This window comes from Staurois parvus, unplaced genomic scaffold (assembly GCF_062004578.1).
Source record: "Staurois parvus isolate SC_StPar_1 unplaced genomic scaffold, SC_StPar_1.0 ptg000154l, whole genome shotgun sequence".
Lineage (NCBI taxonomy): Eukaryota > Metazoa > Chordata > Amphibia > Anura > Ranidae > Staurois > Staurois parvus.
Window position 1 is genome coordinate 3,280,258 of NW_028317950.1, and position 22,776 is coordinate 3,303,033.

The 22,776-nt window shown below is 44.2% G+C and overlaps 1 protein-coding gene across 1 annotated transcript in view; it reads left to right on the top strand.

Moving 5' to 3' along the window:
- Window positions 1-22,015, top strand: part of BGN (biglycan) — a 158,527-nt gene extending 136,512 nt beyond the window's left edge. Inside the window, exons 6-8 of the mRNA XM_089674928.1 lie at window positions 9,338-9,431; window positions 16,086-16,224; window positions 18,564-22,015. Coding sequence (XP_089531054.1) covers window positions 9,338-9,431; window positions 16,086-16,224; window positions 18,564-18,761 — 431 coding nt within the window. The 3' untranslated portion in view covers window positions 18,762-22,015. The remainder of the gene's footprint in view (window positions 1-9,337; window positions 9,432-16,085; window positions 16,225-18,563) is intronic.
- Window positions 22,016-22,776: the final 761 nt, after the last annotated feature.

A 22,776-nucleotide genomic window follows, 5' to 3' on the forward strand; every position in this document is an offset into this window, starting at 1 on the left:
GACAGGTTCCCTATCTGTCCAGGACAGTGGAAGCGATAGAGAAAGGTTCCAGTGAAGTAGGAAGAGAGCACAGCCTCCCTTTTGGATTAGACTTGCCAGACCACACTTCAGCAGACACTGTCGGCACCTCTGAGTCCTCTGTCCGCTGTCTATCTACTGCAGAGTTTTACGTGGCACCGGACGGGCCTGTTAAATTGCTGTTCTAATACAACATTGTTTGTAAAATGGGACTCTGAGTGCGTACTGCCTGCCACACCACACTGCACCTATTCGACAGGTTTTATTTCCCACCTAGGACACTTTCTAAAAGTAGTTAATGAGCTTTTTGTGTGGCTTTCCTTGAGGTTCTCTTTTTTTTTTTTCTTCCCCGATATAAAAAACAATTGGCTTCCACCCAAACTCCCAGCAGGAGAATATAAGGGAAAATGAAGAGCTGTCCAAAGTTCAGACTTTGGGGGAAGAGGAGGCCCATGGGATTCTAAAAAAGGTTCTGTACATCAGCCCCAGTAGGTGAATTTCCGTTTTGCAAGGCTCAGGTTTCCTGTGTGCATGTTAGGGCAAAAAAAAGTTTTACCCCTTCAAAATACCCTGCAAATACAAAAAAGTGTTCCAATGTCCTGTTGTGGGCTATCAACACAGCATTTTTGTAGACTAAATGGTGTCAGCCCTGCCCAGTTTCCTTTGCTAAAATACCCTCCCACTCTCCCATCTCCACAACCTAAAGGCTAATCATTCTGAATTATCAAGACAAAAAACAGAGAGGGCCAATTACTCTCCTTGAGAGAACACAGGAAGTATGCACAGGACAGCAACTGAATTTTTCACATGATCAACAGCTATTTCTTGCACTTACCAAACAGATAACAACATGGTTTCAAGTGTATATTTAACAACCGAAGGCTAACAAATAAGAAATGTTACAGTACAAACACCTTCCTGGTACCTGGTAGCATTGTTTCAATACAGTATTTGCTTTTACATCAGAAACTAGGGCACTTTTCTCAACTGTTTAACATGGAGGAACCCTTAAAAATAACTTTCAGGTTTCAGGGAAACCCGCTAAATACTATATATCAGGTCATGGTACATGTGCATGAAGCATGAGATATAAAAATAAAAGTGAAGTACTTAGCATGTTTGACACCCTAGGTTGTCCTATACAACATTTTCATGAACAAATAAATTAAATGAATGATTAACAATTGCCAGAAGGCAGTGAAATTGCAGTTTCATAATGTGGATGATCAGTGGATAAATGCCCTATTATATTGATGGTCAGTGGGAAAAGTTCCCCTCCCATTAGTGGTCATTGTAGTGCCCCCGCTTACATTGGTGGTCATTGAAATGTTCTCTTGCAGTGGTCAGCAAAGAAGAGCCCCCTTAGACTGGTCATCAGTAAGAGAAGGACCTTCTTAAATTGGTGGTCTTTAGGTGAAGGGCATCATTGCATTGGTGGTCACTTGGAAAAATGCTTACATGTGTGGTCTGTGAGAAGAAAGTCCTGTTAAATTAATGTTAGTGAGTAGGCCCATTAGATTGGTGGTCAGTGGGAGAAGGACCCTCCTAAATTAGTGGTCATTGGGAGAAGGGCCCCATTACACTTGTCAGTGGGAAGAATGCTTCTTACATTGTGGTCAGTGGAAAGCATGTTCCATTACATTGATAGTCAGTGAAGAACCTCAGACTGGTGGTCAATGGGAGAAGGACCCTTTTAAGCTGATGGTCCTTAGGTAAAGTATCCCATTAGACTTGTGGTCAGCGGGAGAAATTCTCCTTACATTTGTGCTCAGTGGAAGGGATGTTACATTGGTAATCTGTGAAAAGTCTCCTTAAATTGGTGGTCAGGTGGGGGAAGGACCCTCTTAGATCAGTAATCTTTGAGTGAAGGGTTCCATCACACTGGTGGTCACTGGGAAGAATACTTACATATGTGGCAAGTGAGAAGAATGTCCCCATAAATTTATGCTTAGTGAAGGATCCCATTAGGTTGGTGGTCAGGGGGAGAAGGGCCATCTTAATATGGTGGTCATTGGGTGAAGAACCCAATTACATTGGTGGATTCTGGGAAAAATGCTTACATCTGTGGTCAGTGGGATGAATTTATGATAGTATAGAGGTCCATTAGATTGGTGGCCAGTAGGAGAAGGACTGTTTTAAGTTGAAGGTGATTAGGTAAAGGGCCTCATTACCCTGGTGGTCACTGGGAGGAATTCTCCTTACATTTGTGGTCAGTATAGAGGATGTGCCATTACATTGATTGTCAGTGAAATTCCTTCTTAGATTGGTGGTCAGTGGGAGAAGGACCCTTTTAGATCAGTGGTCTTTAAGTGAAGAGCCCCATTACACTGATGGTCACTGGGAGGAATGCTTACATTTGTGGTCAGTGGGAAGAATGTCCCCTTAAATTGATGCTTAGTGAAGATGCCCATTAGATTGGTGGCCAGTGGCAGAAGGACCCTCTTGAGTTGATGGTCATTAGGTAAAGGTCCTCATTTCAGTGGTGGTAACTGGAAAAATTCTAACATTTGTGGTCAGTGGAAAGTCCTCTTTACAGCCAAAAAGTCATTGGTCTCAGGGGGTCAGTTATCTGGGGAATGGAGATTTCTCATTGCTCAAGGATCCCCTAGAAACCTCTGGAGGAACCCTAGGGTTCCACACACACCCTGTGTAGCACCCTCCTAAAAAAAGCTAGGGGCGCTAGTTAATTGTTTTTAAGTTAGAGGCTGAATAGCAGCCTGGTGTAATTGGGTCAAATTTGGGTCAGGGCAGAGAGGCTCTGCAGATCAGTTCCCTGAAACCTACCCCTGATCTAGAGACTTGGAGAAGTCTCTAGAATTCAGTGGGTGGGGTGAGAAGGAGCTGGTCTGCACTCTCAAGGGATCCTGGCCAATTCCCAGGCTTAGCATGGGGTCAGAACAGCCCTCAAGAGTGACCAAGCCTGCTCAGATGAAGGGGAGTTTGGGTGGAAGATGGAGTTAGCAGGATGGAGTGTGGCACCTGGGAGGGGGTCCAGGAGAGGGTCCTACCTACAGGTGGAGGAGCTGGAAGGGAGCAGTCTCTCAGCATAAGCCCTGAAGGCATCCACCAACCCACAAGCTTACAGGAGGAGACTGAGTGAGTAGTTCCACACCCCCTGGGCCGGATAAGGGGAGAGGGCTTTTGGGTGGGAAACCTGACTAGCCTTCATCTGGGACTGCTAATCCTAAGAGGCATATTATCGGTCCTCTTTCTCAGGGATTCTCTTAGGCAGCTGGGTGAAGAGGAGATTTCATCTGGGGTCTGAGGTAGTACACCAGTTGAGACTGGATCGCTCTCCAAAAGGAGAAAACACTTCTGAGCATTTGTACATCGTTCCAGGAAGTTGTCCTCAGTTTAACATTTCCTTGGGCATCCCTTGTATCCTTCATTCCCATCCAAGTTTAAATCCCCTAAGAAAATCCCCCCCCACCCCAAAAAAAAAACAAGTTCAAGGACTGTTTACTGTCTCTGGAGTGCACGGCTGGAAGAAAATGCATGTTGCCTGTCTGTGCAGGACTATAAGGGTACCCAAATCTCTAGCGGGTCCTAAGGGGGTAGTGTTACACCTAGTTGCAAAAGGATGCATTAGGCAATGCCATTTTAATGGAATTGTGCACAAAGCGAGCTGTACATAGTCAGAATGGCATGTTGAAGGCAGCCTGGGTTCCAACGTACAATAAATCCACTGCTGAGTGTCCCCTTTTTATGAACTGTGTCCTCGGCTTCACATTCTCCAAAAGCAGCTCTATTAGGAGTGTGTTTTTTTTCCAAATATTTACAGCCAAAGCCAATGAGATTCATATTGTGCTGTTACAACTATAGGAAATGCTTGGAGTAGAGAAATGTCAACAGCTTGTACCAATAACGTATCGCTTTACCTTCTATTGTATCTATTTGTTCAGCCACACTGGAAATGAGTAGGCTTTTAGAAAGTTCCTCAATATTGATACAAGCTGGAAGATAATTTGTGAAGCTCGACAGTGAAGAAGCTCTGTTCTTTACCAAGGGAATGAAACATCAGCTGTCCACATGTTACCATGTCATTTAAAGATCCCAAATAGTTCAGCCAAGCTTTAGTTCAGCATTTGTGTTAAAGACTGACCATCTCCTTTATTCACTGGTATATACAAATTGAGTTTGCACTGTATCTGGGGGCAATCTAATAATCCCCCAGCGAAAACGATAAGGAAAACACGGAAGAGTATATCATGAAAAAAAAAAAAAAAATCATAGAGCAGAACTTCAGCCAAAAATGACAAGGTAAAAATAAATAGCCTATTAAAAATAAGGTAATAAAAAGAGCTTTTGCTGCAATATTCACCTTCAATCCAGAGATGCCCTCAGTCTGATGGCCAGCATCATTCAAACCAATGCCACTGAGCCCAGGTTGTTCTGGAGCCACCCCCAGCCTGTCACTGGATAGTGAAAGGTGAAGCAGCACAGTGGTGAGCGCGACACGGTCTTTATTCTCTTATCAGCACATAAATGGATTGGCTGCTTGTGTTTTTTTTTCTTTTCTTGTTCCAAACCTGCTGTACAGGGACTGCAGGAGGCTGATGCCAGGTCATATATGGTACTTTAACTGCTTGCATGTAAAAAATAAATTTAATGATGTATCAACCACTTGTCCTCCAGAGGATTTACTCCCTTCCTGACCAGGCCATTTTTGTGATACAGCACTACATTATTTGACAATTGCGAGGTCATGCACAGGGGCGGACTGACAACTCATGGGGCCCCCGGGCAATAAGGGATCATGGGGCCCCTGTGTCCTTTCCCACACTCAAAGCACACCCAAAAAAGCCTATTAAAAAGGTACCAGGGGCATTTCATGGGGCCCGTGTCCTTGCCCATGCTCAAAGCACACCCAAAAAAGCCTATAAAAAAGGTACCAGGGGCATTTCATGGGGCCCCCTACTGACCCTGGGCCCTCGGGCAGTGCCCGAGTGCTCAAATAGTCAGTCCGCCCCTGGTCATGCAATGCTGTACATAAATAAAATGTGTGTCCTTTTTTTCCCCCACAAATAGAGCTTTCTTTCGGTGGTATTTGATCACCTGTGCAATTTTTATTTTTTTGTGCTATAAACATAAAAATATTTTGAAAAAAAAAACAATATGTTTGACTTTGCTATTAAACATGTCCAGTAAAATAATTTCTAAAAAAATCTAATTTCTTCATAAATTTAGGCCAAAGTATATTTTCCTACATGTCTTTGCTGAAAAAATCCCAATACATGTAAAGTAATTGGTTTATGTTAAAGTTATAGCGTCTACAAATGATGGTATAGATCAGGGGTCCTCAAACTACGGCCCGCCGAGGCCATTTATCCGGCCCGCCGGCAGGGGCGTATTTTCCGCGAGGAAGGGACACTAAGTACAGGGGTGGGCAGGGGGCTGCTGTACCTTACCTGGCTCCAGTCCCAGTCCCACGACGCTCCAGTCCAGGAAGCGCTGCTCCTTCATTCACTCCGGCCACTCCCGCCGCTCGGCTCCGCCTCCTCACCGGTGACTGGGCTCCAGAACTGTAGCTCAGGAAAGGCACACAGGCGGCCAATCACCTGCGAGGAAGCGGACATAGAGTGAGGGAGAGGCCAGAGTGAAGGAGGACAGCTGACAGGTAAGTGTGCCGTGCTGATGGTACTGCTGCAACCAGGTATGCTGGCTGCAGCAGCACCATGCTGGAACAGGGGTCAGCAGGTTAAGTGTCATTGGTGTCAGTGGGAGGAAGAGTGCCCCATCATTGGTGTCACCGATACTAATGATGGGGCATTATTCCTCTCAATGACACCAATAATGGGGCACTATTCCTCTCCCCACTGACACCAATGATGGGGCACTATTCCTCCCCCCCACTGACACCAACGATGGGGCACTATTCCTTCCCCCCCACTGACACAAACGATGGGGCACTATTCCTCCCCCCCCACTGACACCAACGATGGGGTACTATTCCTCCCTCTGACACCAATGTTGGGACACTATCCCCCCTCACGGACACCAATGACGGGGCACTATTCCCCCCCCACTGACACCAATGATGGGGCACTATTCCCCCCCACTGACACCAATGAGGTACTATTCCTCCCACTGACACCAAAGATGGGGCACTATTCCTCCCACTGACACCAATGATGGGGCACTATTCCTCCCACTGACACCAATGTTGGGACACTATCCCCTTCCCCAACTGATACCAATGATAGGGCACTATTTCCCCCCCCCCCACTGACACTAATGATGGGGCACTATTCCTCCCACTGACACCAATGATGGGGCACTATTTCTCCCACTGACACCAATGATGGGGCATGATTCTTCCCACTGAGACCAATGATGGGGCACTATTTCTCCTACTGACACCAATGATGGGGCACGTTTCTTCCCCGTTTCATCCCACTGACACCAATGATTGGGCACTATTCCCCCCCCCCCACACTGACACCAACGATGGGGCACTTTCCTCCCCCCACTGACACTAATGATGGGGCACTATTCCTCCCACTGACACCAATGATGGGGCACTATTCCTTCCACTGATACCAATGATGGGGCACTATTCCTCCCACTGACACCAATGATGGGACACTATTCCTCCCACTGACACCAATGATGGGACACTATCCCCCCTCACTGACACCAATGACGGGGCACTATCCCCCTCCACTGACACCAATAACGGGGCACTATCCCCCCCCACTGACACCAATGATGGGGCACTATTCCCCCCAACTGACACCAATGAGGTACTATTCCTCCCACTGACATCAAAGATGGGGCACTATCCTTCCCACTGACACCAATGATGGGACACTATTCCTCCCACTGACACCAATGATGGGACACTATTCCTCCCACTGACACCAATGTTGGGACACTATACCCTTCCCCAACTGACACCAATGATAGGGCACTATCCCCCCCCCCCCACTGACACCAATGATGGGGCACTATTCCTCACACTGACACCAATGATGGGGCACTATTCCTTCCACCGATACCAATGATGGGGCACAATTCTTCCCACTGACACCAATGATGGGGCACTATTCCTCCCACTGACACCAATGATGGGGCACAATTCTTCCCACTGACACCAATGATGGGGCACTATTCCCCCCACTGACACCAATGATGGGGCACTATTTCGCTCCATAAGACAAACTTGGGGGAAATGTCTGTGTGCCTTATGGAGCAGCCGGCCCAGTATTCCCGCCACCGTTGTATGTCCGCAGTCTCTGGTCATGTCCTGTACTGTGTCTGCATTTGTTCATAGTTTTTTTTTTTTTTTAAACTATAGTCTGGCCCTCCAACGGTCTGAGGGACAGTGAACTGGCCCCCTGTTTAAAAAGTTTGAGGACCCTTGGTATAGATACTGGATTTTTTTTTTTTATATTAGTAATGGTGGCGATCAGCGACTTACAGCAGGACTGCGGCAAGCATTCTGACACTGGGGGGGGGAACTGCCACAGACATCCCAATGACACTAATACAGTTATCAGTGCTAATACAAAAGCTCTGACACTGTGCTAATGACACTGGGCAGGAAGTGGTTAACATCTGGGGCAGGGGTGGACTGACCATTTGGAAATTTAGGCACTGCCAGAGGGCCCGGGGTCAGTAGGGGGCCCCATCAGATGCCCCTGGTACCTTTTTTGCATAGGCTTTTTTGAGTTTGGGTAAGGACACAGGGGCCCCATGATCCCCTATTGCCCGGATGCCCCATGAGTTGTCAGTCCACCCCTGATCTGGGGTGATCAAAGGGTTAACTGTGTGCTCTGTGTTACTAGGGAAACATACTGCTGGCAGGAGATAGACCTGTGTTGTTTACACACAGGTCTCTCCTCTGTCAGTGATACTCCATGATCGCCGGGTGCCACCAGGGAATCTCTGGCCCGGGAAAAAAAGAAAAAACTGATCACCCGCCCAGGTCTATAACTGGCTTTTTAATCTCTGGCCGGGACCCGGCGATCAACATCTGTAGCCGCCAATGGTGGTGCAGGTAGAACGGCATGCGCCCCCTACCCAGAAATGGAAAATCACGTATATATACACACACATGTGAATTTGCACAGCCCTGCTGCCCTGTAGCAGCAGTTCTGCTATAGGGCGGTCGGGAAGTAGTTAATGATTACAGAGCTGCATTAAAGCAGAGTTCCAGCTGAAAAAAACTGTACAAAAACTGTAGCTGCTGACTTTTAAAGTACAGCCATTCACCTGTCCCTCGGTCCAGCAGTGTCCTCACCACCACTGGTTTCTTCTCTCCCTGGTGCCGGCATCTTTAGTGTGGGCACCCAGCTATGACAGCTTGCAGCTTCACAGTCGGGTGCCCACTGCACATGCATGAAAAGGGCTGCGCTTTGTGAATGGCCCCGTAGTCTTCTGGGACCTATCATGTGTCCCAGAAGAGTACGGGGAGGGAGGGACAACTTCCACTTCCGATCGCATAGGTGATCTCAGCAAAAGTGGGAGCGGGTACCTGTCAAATTCGGGTACCTGTTCCAACCTGTTTCCCAAAAGGTATCAATCCTTAATGGGGAGCAGGGGACAAAGCTTCCCCTTTTTGGTGGAGCTCCGCTTTAATTTCTGTCTAATATCTGCCTGGGATTCAGTTTTAACGGCGAACATTGCTGCAACTCACTAAAAATACACACTTACTAAATATATATTGTTCTTTCTATTTAAAAGTGCACCTGTGCCCAGACTAAATAAAATATTTAAAACATACTTAAAGACAGTAAAGGAACTTTAAAACAAGCAGTTCCTGGCCTCTCTAGCTGCTTGTACAGTGAAGTAATGTATCTTTAAAGATCACAAGAAAGACTCTAGGCTGGAAGAAATCAACTTTAAAACACACCAGCTGTGCATTTACATCAGAGGCTGGACATATTATGGTGCAATATAAAGTAATAAGAAAAAAAAATAAGATTTCAATGCCTGGGCTGTGAATTTTGAAGAGGAATTTCTCCACAATGCCTATACCTACAGAGATAAAGGAGGACTTGTTTAAAAGTGTTTTCACCGAAAGTGCAGGATATGTAAATACTTTGGTATACATAGGGTGGCCCCCGGTTTATTTTAAATACAGATCTGCCGCTAGTTCACAACCCTCACTTGGTGGCATCATTCACACCTCAGCACTGTGATAAGATGCATGCAGTAGGTTTGTATCCTGCAGAACTTGAAGCACATTGAGAAGAGGCAAAGAAAAGCATCCTCATGTTGATACTTTTCTACTTCAGTGCTGAAAACGTTTACAGTGATCCTTGTTTTTCAGACTTATATTGTGAACCAAAGCAATTTCCTGTGTTTCTATTGGCAGGTCTTCCAGCTTCTCTAAACGAGCTCCACCTGGACCACAACAAGATTCAGGCTGTTGAAATGGGAGATCTTAGTTCATTACCTAATTTATACAGGTAAGAACACAAACAGGGTGAGAAGTTTAGAATAAGAGGAAGGATGGAAGCTTGACTACTTCTAGAAAATCATAACTGTGTACATAATGCAATATTATTTCTCCAGAAAAGGTAAAATTACTTCTAGGAAAATACAATTTTCACATGACAGGTCTGGAAATCCTCCATGCCTCATAAGGCCTATTGTGATTCAGAGAACGTATCATCAGATAGCATTATTTCACTCTAAATGAAATTGTGCAATGATTTCAATCCAATCCAACACACAGTGGGACAGATTGAGTCAAGTCTTATGACTAGTGCTTTCACTGTAATGGTTCCAACCCCACACGTTCATCTCCATTTCTTTGGTTTGTACAAGTCAGGGCTGGCTTTAGAGGAGATAACTACTCTGATGTTGTGTATTAGATATCCCACTGTGCTCAGGGAATCCTTTGCCATGAAGTAAATGTTTAACAGAACCTAAACTGTGAACCTGTGGTTTGCGCGCAGTTGAGCGTTTCCCTATTATATGACTTATGCTTGCTCTGCACTGTGTAACAGTGTCAAAGCAGCCATCTTGGTACAGGAGCTTCATTTTTGTGTTGCCCTTCTGATGTCTGGTGGGGTAATGGTCCATGAGGAATACAAAATTGTGGAAGTAGCACATATCCACGAAATTAAAGCATAAGCAGGGAGATGTTTGCACTGTGGATTCTCAGGTGCAGCTTCCTCTCCAGCAAGGAGAACAGTAGTGACATCACCAATTGCCACTACAAATCTGTTAAGACCAGTCATCAGATGCAGCCTTACATGTTCTCATAATGCAAATACGCAGCTATGAGGCTGTAGGCAAGGGTAGCCACCTGGCAAGTAATAATGGGAGTTGTTACCAATGTTATTAATAAAAAATAAGGATTGTAAGGCCAGATTTTTTTTTTTTCCAGAACAGTAGTCAAACCTAGTATGGGAACATACGTGTCCAGGCAAAGAAAGTTCTGCTTAGGCACACTTACCATCTCTAGATGTTGCTTCTTCACTTGTGAATTTATATTACGGAGGTCAGTAGCGCAAGCTCCAATTTAGGCCTCATGCACACAGAATGTTAAGAAAAAAACTCTTCTAGAAGCCATCCCCCTGGCAGCTGCGTTTTTGCAGAAAAAAAACGCCTGACGCTTGTAAAAATATTTTACAAGCGTTTAAGCACGTTTACAAGCGTCAAGTGCTTGGGCATTAATTAATTTAACTGGCCAGAATGATAAATTATTCTGGCCATTGAAATGAACTAATGCTCAAGCACTAAATGCGCCTAGCATTTAGACTGGTCAAGCGTTTTTCAGACAAAATGCTGCTGTTCCTGGATGCAGTGGCCCTGGGTTTTTTTTTCTGCTGGTAAATGCTACTGCTACTAAAAGCTTTTGAAAGCCTATGTGTGCATGGACACATAGGATAACAGAGGGTAGTTTGGAAGCAGTAAAAAAAAAAAAAAAAAAAAAAAAGCCTGACGCCCCTAAAAATGGCTGCAAAAATAACCTGTGTGTCACCAACAATGAATCGCATCATAGTATGTAGAAAAGATAACAGAGCAAGTGCTAAATGCAGTATAGGATATTAAAATTATGTACCGGTATATTCAAATTAATTAAAAGCAGCTAGCACTCAGGGTATAGGTAACAGTCCCAGAATCACAATTTCTAAAATATTAGTGCAGTGCTAAAAAATGCATATCATAAATTCCATAAACGCATGTGACAAACGCATATGTGAGTAAAGTGCTGAAAGTGCAATATTAATATAACTAGTTCAAGATGACATAAAATGCAAGTAGTTCATCAGAGCATTCGTGAATTTAAAACCTCTCTTGTGCAAAGATATCAGCTGAAGACATTTTATTGCATTTTATGTCATCTTGAACTAGTCATATTAATATTGCTCTTTCAGCACTTTACTCACATATGCATTTAAGTCGCATGCGTTTATGGAATTTATGACATGCATTTTTTAGCACTGCACTAATATTTTAGAAAAAATGAATCGATCATGGCTGCTCCCCCTCATTCCCCTACAGGTTTTAATCAGAGACAAAAAGTGCCACAAAAAAAACAACTTGTATTGGGATTTTTTTTAAAAACCATAGTGCTCTGGGAATCCTATGTCAAGGCTGAACCCTATAGTGAATGTTTATTTCTGAGACAAACATTGTATAATGTATGCGTGTGCTTGTTTGGTAACACCACGAGTAAACACATAGCACAGTCAAAAAAAAAAAAAAAATGTAACCTATTATAGTTTCGCTTTAACACAACTTCTTTGTAGGAGACGTTTACTTTCTGCTCTCATACAATGAGTACAATTCTGAGAAATTGCTCTTGGGAAAATATTGGCTATGTCCACCTTCAGATCAACAAACAAAGGTCATGAATGAATTATTTTTACCTCTTCTTTTGGCCAAAAAATGCTAATTTTTACATTAAATGAGTCCAGATTGCCTTAAACAGGAAAATAATTCATCTTGAAGTACAGAGTGTTGGATAAATTACTCCTAAAGCAATATACAAATGAGCAATAAGCAAATAATCACATCCTTGTTTTCTTCCCACAGTCTCTGTTCTCAATTAATGACTGTGCTACAAGTATGAATTTAATTTTTGGACCACAGTGCAGTCTCCTATGGTATCTCCAAATCCAGATATCATAGCTCCCCCTCTAGCTAACTCTCCATCTCTGATGTTTGTTTAAATAATTAAATCCAAGAAAAAACATATTGTAGCTAGAGCATTAGATGCGGTTGCTGCATTAGTTTTCTCTTTTACAGGTTAATATTCGATCAGCAAGTACAGAAAATACCTGTTGATCTCACTCATGGCATAACTAACTTTGGGTATGTGCTCTGTAATTTACAAACAAGGCATGGTTTTTGTTTGTGATTTACCCCCTGGAAAAAAATTCTCTTGCTCTGCATAGAGTAGGGATTTTTCTCAGACTTTTTGCTAGTGAGGCACTTCTGCACATTACTTACTCCTGACCCCTGTACTCTGTGCATTGCATACTCCTCACCCCTGCAATCTGTATAGTACTTAGTCCTGTCCCTGCACTCTTTATGCTATGAACTCCTCACCCCTGCAATCTGCATGATACTTACTACTGTCCCTTGCATTCTGCGAGTTACTTACTCGTGGCCCCTTTAAAATGGTCAGGAGTAAGTACCATACAGAATAAAGGGGCCAAGAGTAAGTAACTTGCAGAATGTAAGGGACAGTAGTAAGTATCATGCAGATTGCAGGGGTGAGGAGTACAAAGCATAGAATGCAGGGACAGGACTAAGTACCATACAGATTGCAGGGGTGAAGAGTATGCAATGCACAGAGTACAGGGGTCAGGAGTAAGTAACATACAGAATTAACTGTGCCTTACTTACTCTGGCCCCCTGGACTCTGTATGGTACTTACTCCTGCCCCCTGGACTCTTTATGGTACTTACTCCGGCCCCCTGGTCTCTGTATGGTACTTACTCCGGCCCCCTGGACTCTGTATGGTACTTACTCCGGCCCCCTACACTCTGTATGGTACTTACTCCGGCCCCTGCACTCTGTATGGTACTTACTCCGGCCCCCTGGACTCTGTATGGTACTTACTCCGGTCCCCTGGACTCTGTATGGTACTTACTCCGGCCCCCTGCACTCTGTATGGTACTTACTCCGGCCCCCTGCACTCTGTATGGTACTTACTCCGGCCCCCTGGACTCTGTATGGTACTTACTCCGGCCCCCTGCACTCTGTATGGTACTTACTCCGGCCCCTGCACTCTGTATGGTACTTACTCCTGCCCCCTGGACTCTGTATGGTACTTACTCCGGCCCCTGCACTCTGTATGGTACTTACTCCGGCCCCTGCACTCTGTATGGTACTTACTCCTGCCCCCTGCACTCTGTATGGTACTTACTACTAAAACCATGACTCAACTGCAGGGTTTTACCACCACCCAACTTTACATGTGAACAAGCCCTAGGAGTGTCACTGCCAGATGCAACTAAGGGCTCATTCACAAGTGCAGCAGACACTGCTGCTCCTCTGCAAACCGATCCAAGTGTGTTTGACAGGTGGTGAAGAGGCGATTTATTGCCTCCTCATCACCTGATTTAAACCCATGGTTGCCGTGCAATGCGCACGACTGTAACACAGTAGCAATTAGAGGTTAAAATCAGGTGTGAGGAGGTAACACTGTGCCCACAGATCTTTGCCTTCTCCCATGTTGTTCAGGTAGATCTCCACCTCTTTAAGGTTGCCTACCCCTGTTCTATGCCCTCCTGACCCCTGCACTCTAAGTAAATAACCTTCAACATATTGTTGCCCATGATGGGTGGCCAATCGTGGCACAGCATCAATCTAAAGAAAAAATTGCCAGCACTCTTTAAACACTAGGTATTACATGTCTGCAGTTGAGCCTGGGGGCAATTATGGATCCCTCCAAAGATACAGTACAGGAAGGAATGTAGCCACCCAGGGACAGAAAACACACTAAAAAAAATAAATGCAGCCACCACATTTAAGAATTAGTAAGCTGCACTATATTACATTTTTGTGTTTGGGGTTAGAAGTGCTTTACAGGCACTTTCTCCACATAAAAATCCATATTAAAGGAGACCAGTTCGAAGGCCACTGTTGATGGCATCCTTCTGAAAGGTCCCGCTGATCCTTTATCTCCAATACCATCTAAACCACTGAACTGGAACAGTTAGGGAAGAAGTTGGGATAAAGACACTAGTTTGCAGTTACTAAAACAAACAAAAAAAAACCAATTCAGTTTTGTGAGTACCTCAGCAACTGTCCTGTAATGCCCAACACTGGGGCGAGCCATGTCCAAGCTGTAATTTAAATTGATCTCTTGACCAAATTTTTGGAAGAAATCCATACATTCAAATAACTTTTTGCTTAATGTATGAAAAGGCACATAGAAAGTAAATATTTTAAGACAAACTAAGTCTCTGTGATGAAATTCAGTTGTGAGAATCTACATGGTGCTTCTATAAGTGCTGGACTGGTTCCCTATTCTTTCTGAGATGATCACAGTACAGCCAATACCTAGGGGAGTTTAAACATTGACATCAGTTCTAGTCAGGAACAAGTTGTGGCCTAGTGGAGGAGGGTCTGCTTGCTTGGCGGTGGTAGGGTCTGTTCTCCCTAGGTGGAGAGTGTGATGTCTATCTATTCGATAGTTGTTTTTGCTCACTGGGGATCCAACAGTCTCCTCAGATTGGAGACATTTGATTATTTCTGACAGCAGGTCTGCTAACAGTTACTGCTACTTTTCTGTGGATGCTGTTACCTTCGCCTAGAGTTGACCAGAGTGATTATATTGCTGCTTATGCCAATGCGATTTCGTGTTTTCTTTTTGCTCAAACTCAATATAAATGTCATATTGATTTACACTAACTTGTGTGAGAGTCCATTTCACAGTGGTGACTTATTCGGGTCACAAGAGTGCGGTGGTGTCAGCAGAAGTTGGGCTTTCAGAAAGAAGTCCAGATTGATGGGGAACCCAAAAATTACTAAGCAACCCTTAACCGCTTTCCCGCCGCCCTATAGCAGATATACTGCTACAGGGCGACAGGGGCACGCAAAATAACATATATATACGTGATTTCGCATTTCAGGGTAGGGGGTGCGTGTGCCGCCCTACCCGCACCACCATTGGCGGCTTCCACTGTCGATCACTGGGTCCTGGCCGGTGATTCCTCGCCGGCACCTGGTGATCGCCGAGAATCACTGACTGGGGAGAGGTCTGTATATAAACAATACAGATCTCTCCCCTGTCAGCTCCTGCACACTGCTTTGTATGGCTCTACATAGTGTGCGCCCTATCCGCGCCACCATTCTTGGCTGTCAATCACCGGGTCCCTCTGATGGGGAAGAGGACTGTTTTGTTTACTAACAGCAGTGTGATTACAGTGAAGCACACAGACACTGCCCCCCATAGTAAAACACTCCCTGCACACAGTTAACCCTTTGATCGCCCCTCATGTTAACACCTTCCTGCCCAGTGCCATTAGTACAGTGTCAGGGCTTTTTTTTTAGCACTAATAACTGTATTGGTGTCACTGGGGATGTCAGTGACACAAAGTCAGTTCCCCCCAGTGTCAGAATGTCCGCCACAGTCCCGCTATAAGTCGCTGATCCCGCCATTACTAGTAGAAAAAAAAATTACAGGTATTGGGATTTTTTTTAGCAAAGACATGTAGCAGAATACATTTTGGCCTAAATTAATGATGAATTCTGATTTTTTTAAATTTTTTTACTGGACATGTTTAATAGCTAAAAGTCAAAAATAAAGGTTTTTTTCAAAATTGTTGTTTTTTTTTTGTTTAGCGCAAATCAGGCGATCAAATACCACTGAAAGAAAGCTCAATTAATGGGAAAAAAGACGTAAATTTAATTTGGGTGCAGCATTGCATGACCACACAATCGTCAGTTAAAGTAATCGCGCCATAACGCAAAAAATGGCATAGTCTGGACAGGGGGGGGGGGGTGAGAAACCCTCTGGAGGGCAAGCGGTTAAGGGGGTAGCATACACTATGTCAAACTTTACCATGCCTGGAATTCTTTTTTAGATTTACCTGGGATAACAATAGGGTGTTGACTGTGTAAGTAACAGTTTTGTTTTTTTGTTTTTTTTCTAGGTTAGGACTGGGATACAATACCATCAGACAGGTAGAAAATGGAAGTTTGTCCTCTCTGCCCATTCTAAGGGAACTTCACCTCGACAATAACAAGCTCGCCAAAGTGCCTCCAGGACTGCCAGACCTGAAGTTCCTACAGGTGAGAATGAGTCCAATACATTAAATATCTACCCGATTGAAAATAAAGAGTCATTATAAACCCTATGCAGCATTATTCATCCCCTTTGAAGCCAACAGATCTACCATAAATTTAAGCCCAAGTCTGGCTTAGGACAAAAAAAAATAAAATCTCAATCCCCAGCATCCCCCAAAAAGGAGCTCTGGCTGCAATACCAATCTCCTCATTGGTGGTGCCCCATGCAGACTCAATATACAATGGTGGCCCTTTTCTATCTTGAATGACATTCATTCAGGCCACTTTCGTTGAGCCCAGAGCATCATCGACCTATCCTTTCAGGGAATGTCATTAGGTTACCCTGGACTTACAGGAGAAGGCTGCAAAGAGCATTACCATGTCATGTAGCTCCACTCTTGGCAGCATTAAGAACCCATCCAATGCAAATAGACAGAAGCAGTTGAATAGGATCCAAGTACAACACTGAAAAAGTATGTACACCAAAAAAAATAAGTGAGAGGATCCTCTATTGAGGAAAGATGGGTTTGGAGGTGGTGTAGGCATCACCAAGCCCAGAGCTGGACCTTAAAACATCCAAGTACAGTGTCTACTGTCTAGATCAGCTGCCACCTGAGGTGAGCCATTTTCCCCCCTCTTTACCCTAGTGTGACCCCCATGCCACCACATTTTTGCCACCCAATCCCCTGGCACAACAACCAATGATGCGGTGTTCCAGCCAGTGTCCTAGGATGCTGTGTGCCATAATAAATAGTGCATGTGTGCGGGTTTCAGCGCTTGCTGCTGTGATGGTGCAGGTGAGCAGTGTCTTTGCAGCATCCTAGCAACAAGGCAGAAATGGGGGGATGTCACCCCTGTGAAATGTTCAGCCAGGCTACAGGAAATAGGTAGGTTGTCTACACCTAAAGCAAGGGCATTATTAAACCTTATTCAAAGCTGCACAATTTGCTCTTATCTACAGGTGCCTCTTACCTGCATAGGCAGTTTTTTTGGTTAAGGTAAACAAACCCTTTAAATCTTACAGACATGGAGCAGCACGAAAAAAGGGGGACAAAACACTCAACCATAATCACGTTACCAGGGGCGGACTGACAACTCATGGGGCCCCCGGGCAATAGGGGATCATGGGGCCCCTGTGTCCTTGCCCAAACTCAAAAAAGCCTATGAAAAAGGTACCAGGGGCATCTCATGGGGTCCCCTACTGACCCCGGGCCCTCGGGCAGCGCCCGATTTTCCAAATGGTCAGTCCACCCCTGCACATTACCCACTATTCCTAATGGACTATGAGACTGTGAATTTGGGGTGTGCCATTGTTCATCAAAAAAAAAGTCACCTCCAGTGCCATTCATAGAATCCCTTATATTTTGTTTTCCAATGAATACAAGGTATTTTCTGACTGGACAAGATGGAGAGGCCAACGGTGGTGTCACAAAATCCATCTTGTCCAATCAGCAAATGCCTTGTTAGAAATAAATAGATTTTTATGAATGATGGCAGTGCAGAGCAGGTAGCCACCTGTAATTAGTGTGTGTGGGTAAGCCATTTGGCACAGGACCCAGAAGATCATGGCCATTCCAGTAGTGCCAACTACTGCAGTGATTTTCAGCTTCTCCAGTGGTCCATCAGTTATGAGTATGTAATGAGTAAATGTGCCAAGCTGGACCAATGTCCAGCTCAGCTTTAAGCCGATGACACAATTCTTGTATGGCTCTACCATAAATTTAAGCCCAAGTCTGGCTTAGGACAAAAAATAAATAAAATCTCAGTCCCCGGGATCCCCCAAAAAGGAACTCTGGCTGCAATACCGATCTCCTCATTGGTGGTGCCCCATGCAGACTCAATACACAATGGTGGCCCTTTTCTATCTTGAATGACATTCATTCAGGCCACTTTCGTTGAGCTCAGAGCATCATTGACCCATCCTTTCAGGGAATGTCATTAGGTTACCCTGGACTTACAGGAGAAGGCTGCAAAGAGCATTACCATGTCATGTAGCTCCACTCTTGGCAGCATTAAGGACCCATCCAATGCAAAGAGACAGAAGCAGTTGAAGAGGATCCAACTACAACACTGAAAAAGTATGTACACCAAAAAAAATATGTTTTATGAATATGAGTTATGAGTATGTAATGAGTAAATGTGCCAAGCTGGACCAATGTCCAGCTCAGCTTTAAGCCGATGACACAATTCTTGTATGGCTCTACATGCATGTTAATAAGGCCAATTCTGATTTTGAGTTGAGCCTTAATTTTTACGCAGTTGACACCAAAGCATCTTTCCTAAAAATTGTCTAATGTTTTTGAAATCCTCCAAGTAAAAGTTTTTTTTAAATCTCTCTTTGCTAGGTTGTATACCTCCACTCCAACAACATCACCCAGGTGAGCGTCAATGACTTTTGCCCAACAGGATTCGGGGTGAAACGCGCTTACTACAACGGAATCAGTCTCTTCAATAACCCAGTGCCCTACTGGGAGGTGCAACCTGCCACTTTCCGCTGTGTCACCGACCGCTTGGCCATCCAGTTTGGCAATTACAGAAAGTAGAACTGTGTGGAGACAACAAATGTAACCAAAGACAGAACATAAAGAGAATGAAATGAAGAGAACTGTTCAAATCAGACTAAAACACGTAAAAAAAATAATATTAATAAAATTAGTCCAATGATGCTCTGTGAGAGGGTGTGTAAAACAGTCACTAAACTCAATGCTTTAGGTATTTTTCCTGTTCTGCCTATCCTGTGGCACAGATGTCTAACGAGCCAGGAAGGGATGCAGGTAGTCAGTAGCTGCACTAAACTTGTATAGTCACAGTTCTATATCCCAGTTATCGATAAGCTTATTAGCCAATATGTACAGTAGGTCTCCAGCTGTTGATGAAGCAGACCTCCCACAGCAAGCTTGATGACTGGCTGAGCCAGAATGGGGCTGGAAGGAGGTGTTATCCCCTAGTAACCAGTAACCTTCCAGCTTTCATTTTTAGGCAATTTGGGTTATGAAAGCTGAAGCTTTTTTATTGGTTGTTTTGGGACACCCGTACTTTTTTTCCCCCTCTCTAACCTTGTCCACCCAGCACCCTCACACTCCCAGTGAATCCATCATTGTCTTGCTGTGATCCACCAACACGGCTGCATGCCAGATCCTGTGCCTTCATCTTTCTTTATGACACCATCGGGAGCTGGCTGTCTCTTTTTGGCAAAGACAACCAGCCACCTGATGACATGCACCTGGTTCGTTGTCCCCCGGACACAGTGTTGAAATGGATGCTCACTGGGATAAGGGGTTGCATATCCCAGTGGGCTTCAGGAGCAGAAGAGATGTCATTTTTGGCCATATTCATTGGGAGCTGGCCGTCTCTTTCTGGTTCAGGCAGCCAGCTCCCTGATGATGTCCGCCAGGCCTGTCCTCCTCCGACCACTGTGTTGAAGCTGATGCTTCTTCGTATCTGTGGTGTTTATATCTCAGAAGGCCTCAGAAGCAGAGGAGACTTCATTCTCATCTGTGTTCATCAGGAGCTAGCTTTCTTTTCTTGGTTCAGGTAGCAGCTTCTTAATGATCTGCCACTAGGACTCTCCTTCTATGGCCACTGTGTTGAAGCTGATGCCCCCTGGGATATGTGGTTTATATATCTCAGGAGGCTTCAGAAGAAGAGGATACTTCACTTTCACTTGTGTTCATAAGGAGCTGGCTGTCACCTTCTGGTTCAGGCAGTCAGCCCCCTGATGACACTTTCCAGGTCCACCCTCCTCTGCTTGGTGTGTTGAAGTTCATACCATTATGGTGTGCATATCCCAGAGAGCTTCAGGAGTAGAGGAGACTTCATTCTCGCCTGTGTTCATTAGGAGCTGGCTGTATTTTCCTGGTTCAGACAACCAGTCCCCTGATGACGTGCCACCAGGTCCATCCTCTTCCAGCCACTGTGCTGAAGCTGAAGTCCCCAGGACACGTGGCATGCATATCTCAGGAGGCTTCAGGAACACATGAGATATCATTTTTGCCTGGGTTCCTTGGGAACAAGCTTTGGCAGCTGGCCCCTGATGATGCCTGCCAGGTTTGCCCTCCTCTGGCCGCTGTGTTGGAGCAAATGCCCTTTGAGATGTAATGTGCAGATGGGAGTAGAGTGCTTGGCAGAGGGTGGGAGGCTTGTAGGGTTTAAAAGTACTGAGAGTGAGTTCTGGTTTTAATACATATCAAAACACCAAGCAAGACATATGCTTACCCAAAAAACAAATTTACAACCTTTGATGGTCAGCACTCAGCAAACACAAAAAAAGACCTGGATGTCACCAGCCTTGGGAGCTCTCAAAGCCTAACACAGTAATACAGCCAGTCGATGTCAGCACAGGTTAGCAGCTGCACATGCTCAGTGGTCACCGAGTAGTCAGTAGGTTTTTCCTCATTAGCTAAAATCAACAGCCTGAGAAATACCCAAATTCGCACAGTGGCCATTCACTGATGCATGACCAAACCCAAACTAAATTCGGCAACCTTAAAAACAAGCTTCCTTTAAATCTTTTAGTAAATTTTATCAGATATAACTTGTAAGTTCCCCAAGCCTTTCGATCTCAAAGCCTTTTTTGTTCCCAAAGCCTTGTATACAACAAAGCAGCCAAAAAGTGATACAACACAGCTTAGCAGCTGCACAGTTTCTGTAGTCACTGAGCATCCTGGACCTCTTTTATTGAATAGCACAAGAATAATTCTGTAATCAGCACACACATTTCCTTTGTAACAAATGGGACCAGTGTGGGTGTGGGTAAACTACTTGACACTTAGGAGTGTATTTATACAAAAATGTGCATAGCTGCTTTTGGCAAAACCGCATGCAAAATTGTTCTGTGCAAATGTTCTAAAACTATATTCTCTGCAGACTGAATTTTTTTTGATGAATAACAAAAGGATGAATATGGAAAATACTGCATTATGGCCACTATATGGTGCAGAGTATCATATGAACTAAGTATGCTTCTCATCTTCATCTAGTGGCCATAATATACTTTCACCATTTACACTTTTTTTTTTTTTTTTTTTTTTTTTTTTTTTTTCAATGTATAACATTCGATCTGTAGAGAATAGCCTGAGAACATTATATTTCACCCCTTTTGGAATTAATTTAAATGCAGTTTTGATGAGTAAACAGCTATTCGTTTTTTAAAATATAAATACAGCTCTTTTACAGTTTGCCAACCCACAGACACCTCTTGCTTCTCTAAGCATTTTTCAAAAAAATATAATTATTCTATTTTTCGTCAACGTCAAGAACACTCCATATTGCTTTGCAGTGCAAGGCACTGCAGACCCTCTTGCCTGTGAAAGGGTTAACAAAAAAGCCCATTTCATGGTATATTTGCTCATAAGTTCACCCCTGAATAGCCAGTCTTTCAGTTGGGGGCCATAAAAGGGATAAAGAGGGCTGCAAACGTAGGCACAGCACTTTACCTATCATGCAGGACCATGCATATGTTTTTATCTCCAGCTTGCAAAAAACCCCCCCCCCAAAAAAAAACAAAATTAGTGAGCATTTTTTTAGTGTGCCTACATTATTTCCATGATGAATCGTTGGGATAACACTGCCACCTAGTAGACAAATGATGGCATTGCTCTGAAGCAGGGTTCTTGCAAATCAGGATTCAAGGGAATAAATGTAAACCGCTTTAAAAAACATTATATACCTGTTTTTGTAACCACCAGCTTTCCAAAGTTTGTTTTTGCATAAAATAACACAATGTTGATGCATTAAATAAATGTTTTTTTGTAGATATACCAAAGCAATAAATCAGCGGTGGACATATTTGTACAAAGTTGGAATTTTATTTTAGAGTTTAATCATCTAAAAGAATGCACAGATATCGGTCTCTATCAGAGTTGAAATCTCTAAGGCTAGGTTCACACTTGCAGGCAAAACACACCTAATGGAGTATAATGGCATTCCTACGCATCGGCAAATGTGGTGCATTATCTCATGCGGTTCCACGTGGCTGCATTTTTTAAAAAAGGGTTGGGGACTTTTCCCCCCATGTTTCTTGCAGGTACAGCAGCCTATTCAAATGAATGAGCTGCTGCACCTGTGCAACCGTGCACGCATGTCCCGCACAAGTGTGAAGTTAGCCCAAATCTGAACTCCAGGTGGATATAAAGATACAAATTAATTCAGCTCAGAAATGCATCCTTAAATTTATTTTTAAATGCAAGGAGTGTACACATCTGAGTATCAGCAGCTTGAAATACCTATAAAGAAGGGCTGGAGTGTGAGAGGAAGAAGCAGTACAAGAAGCCAATCAGTTCAGGTGTTGGCAAGAAGCATGATGATAGGAGGTAAAAGAGTGATTTATATGAGCTCATCACTGTGCTGCTTCTCCTTTCACTGTCCAGTCTCAAGTTGGGGGCTGGTCCGGGATGACCTCAGCTCAGAAGAATTGGGTTAATGAAGCTGGCCATTAGGCTAAGGACTATTTCTTTTGATCTTCTTTTACTTTGGCAGGAGCTTTACTTTTAATGTTATCCTTACCTACAATTTGACCATATATGTCATTCTGCTGAAAGCCCTAAATAGAATACAGCA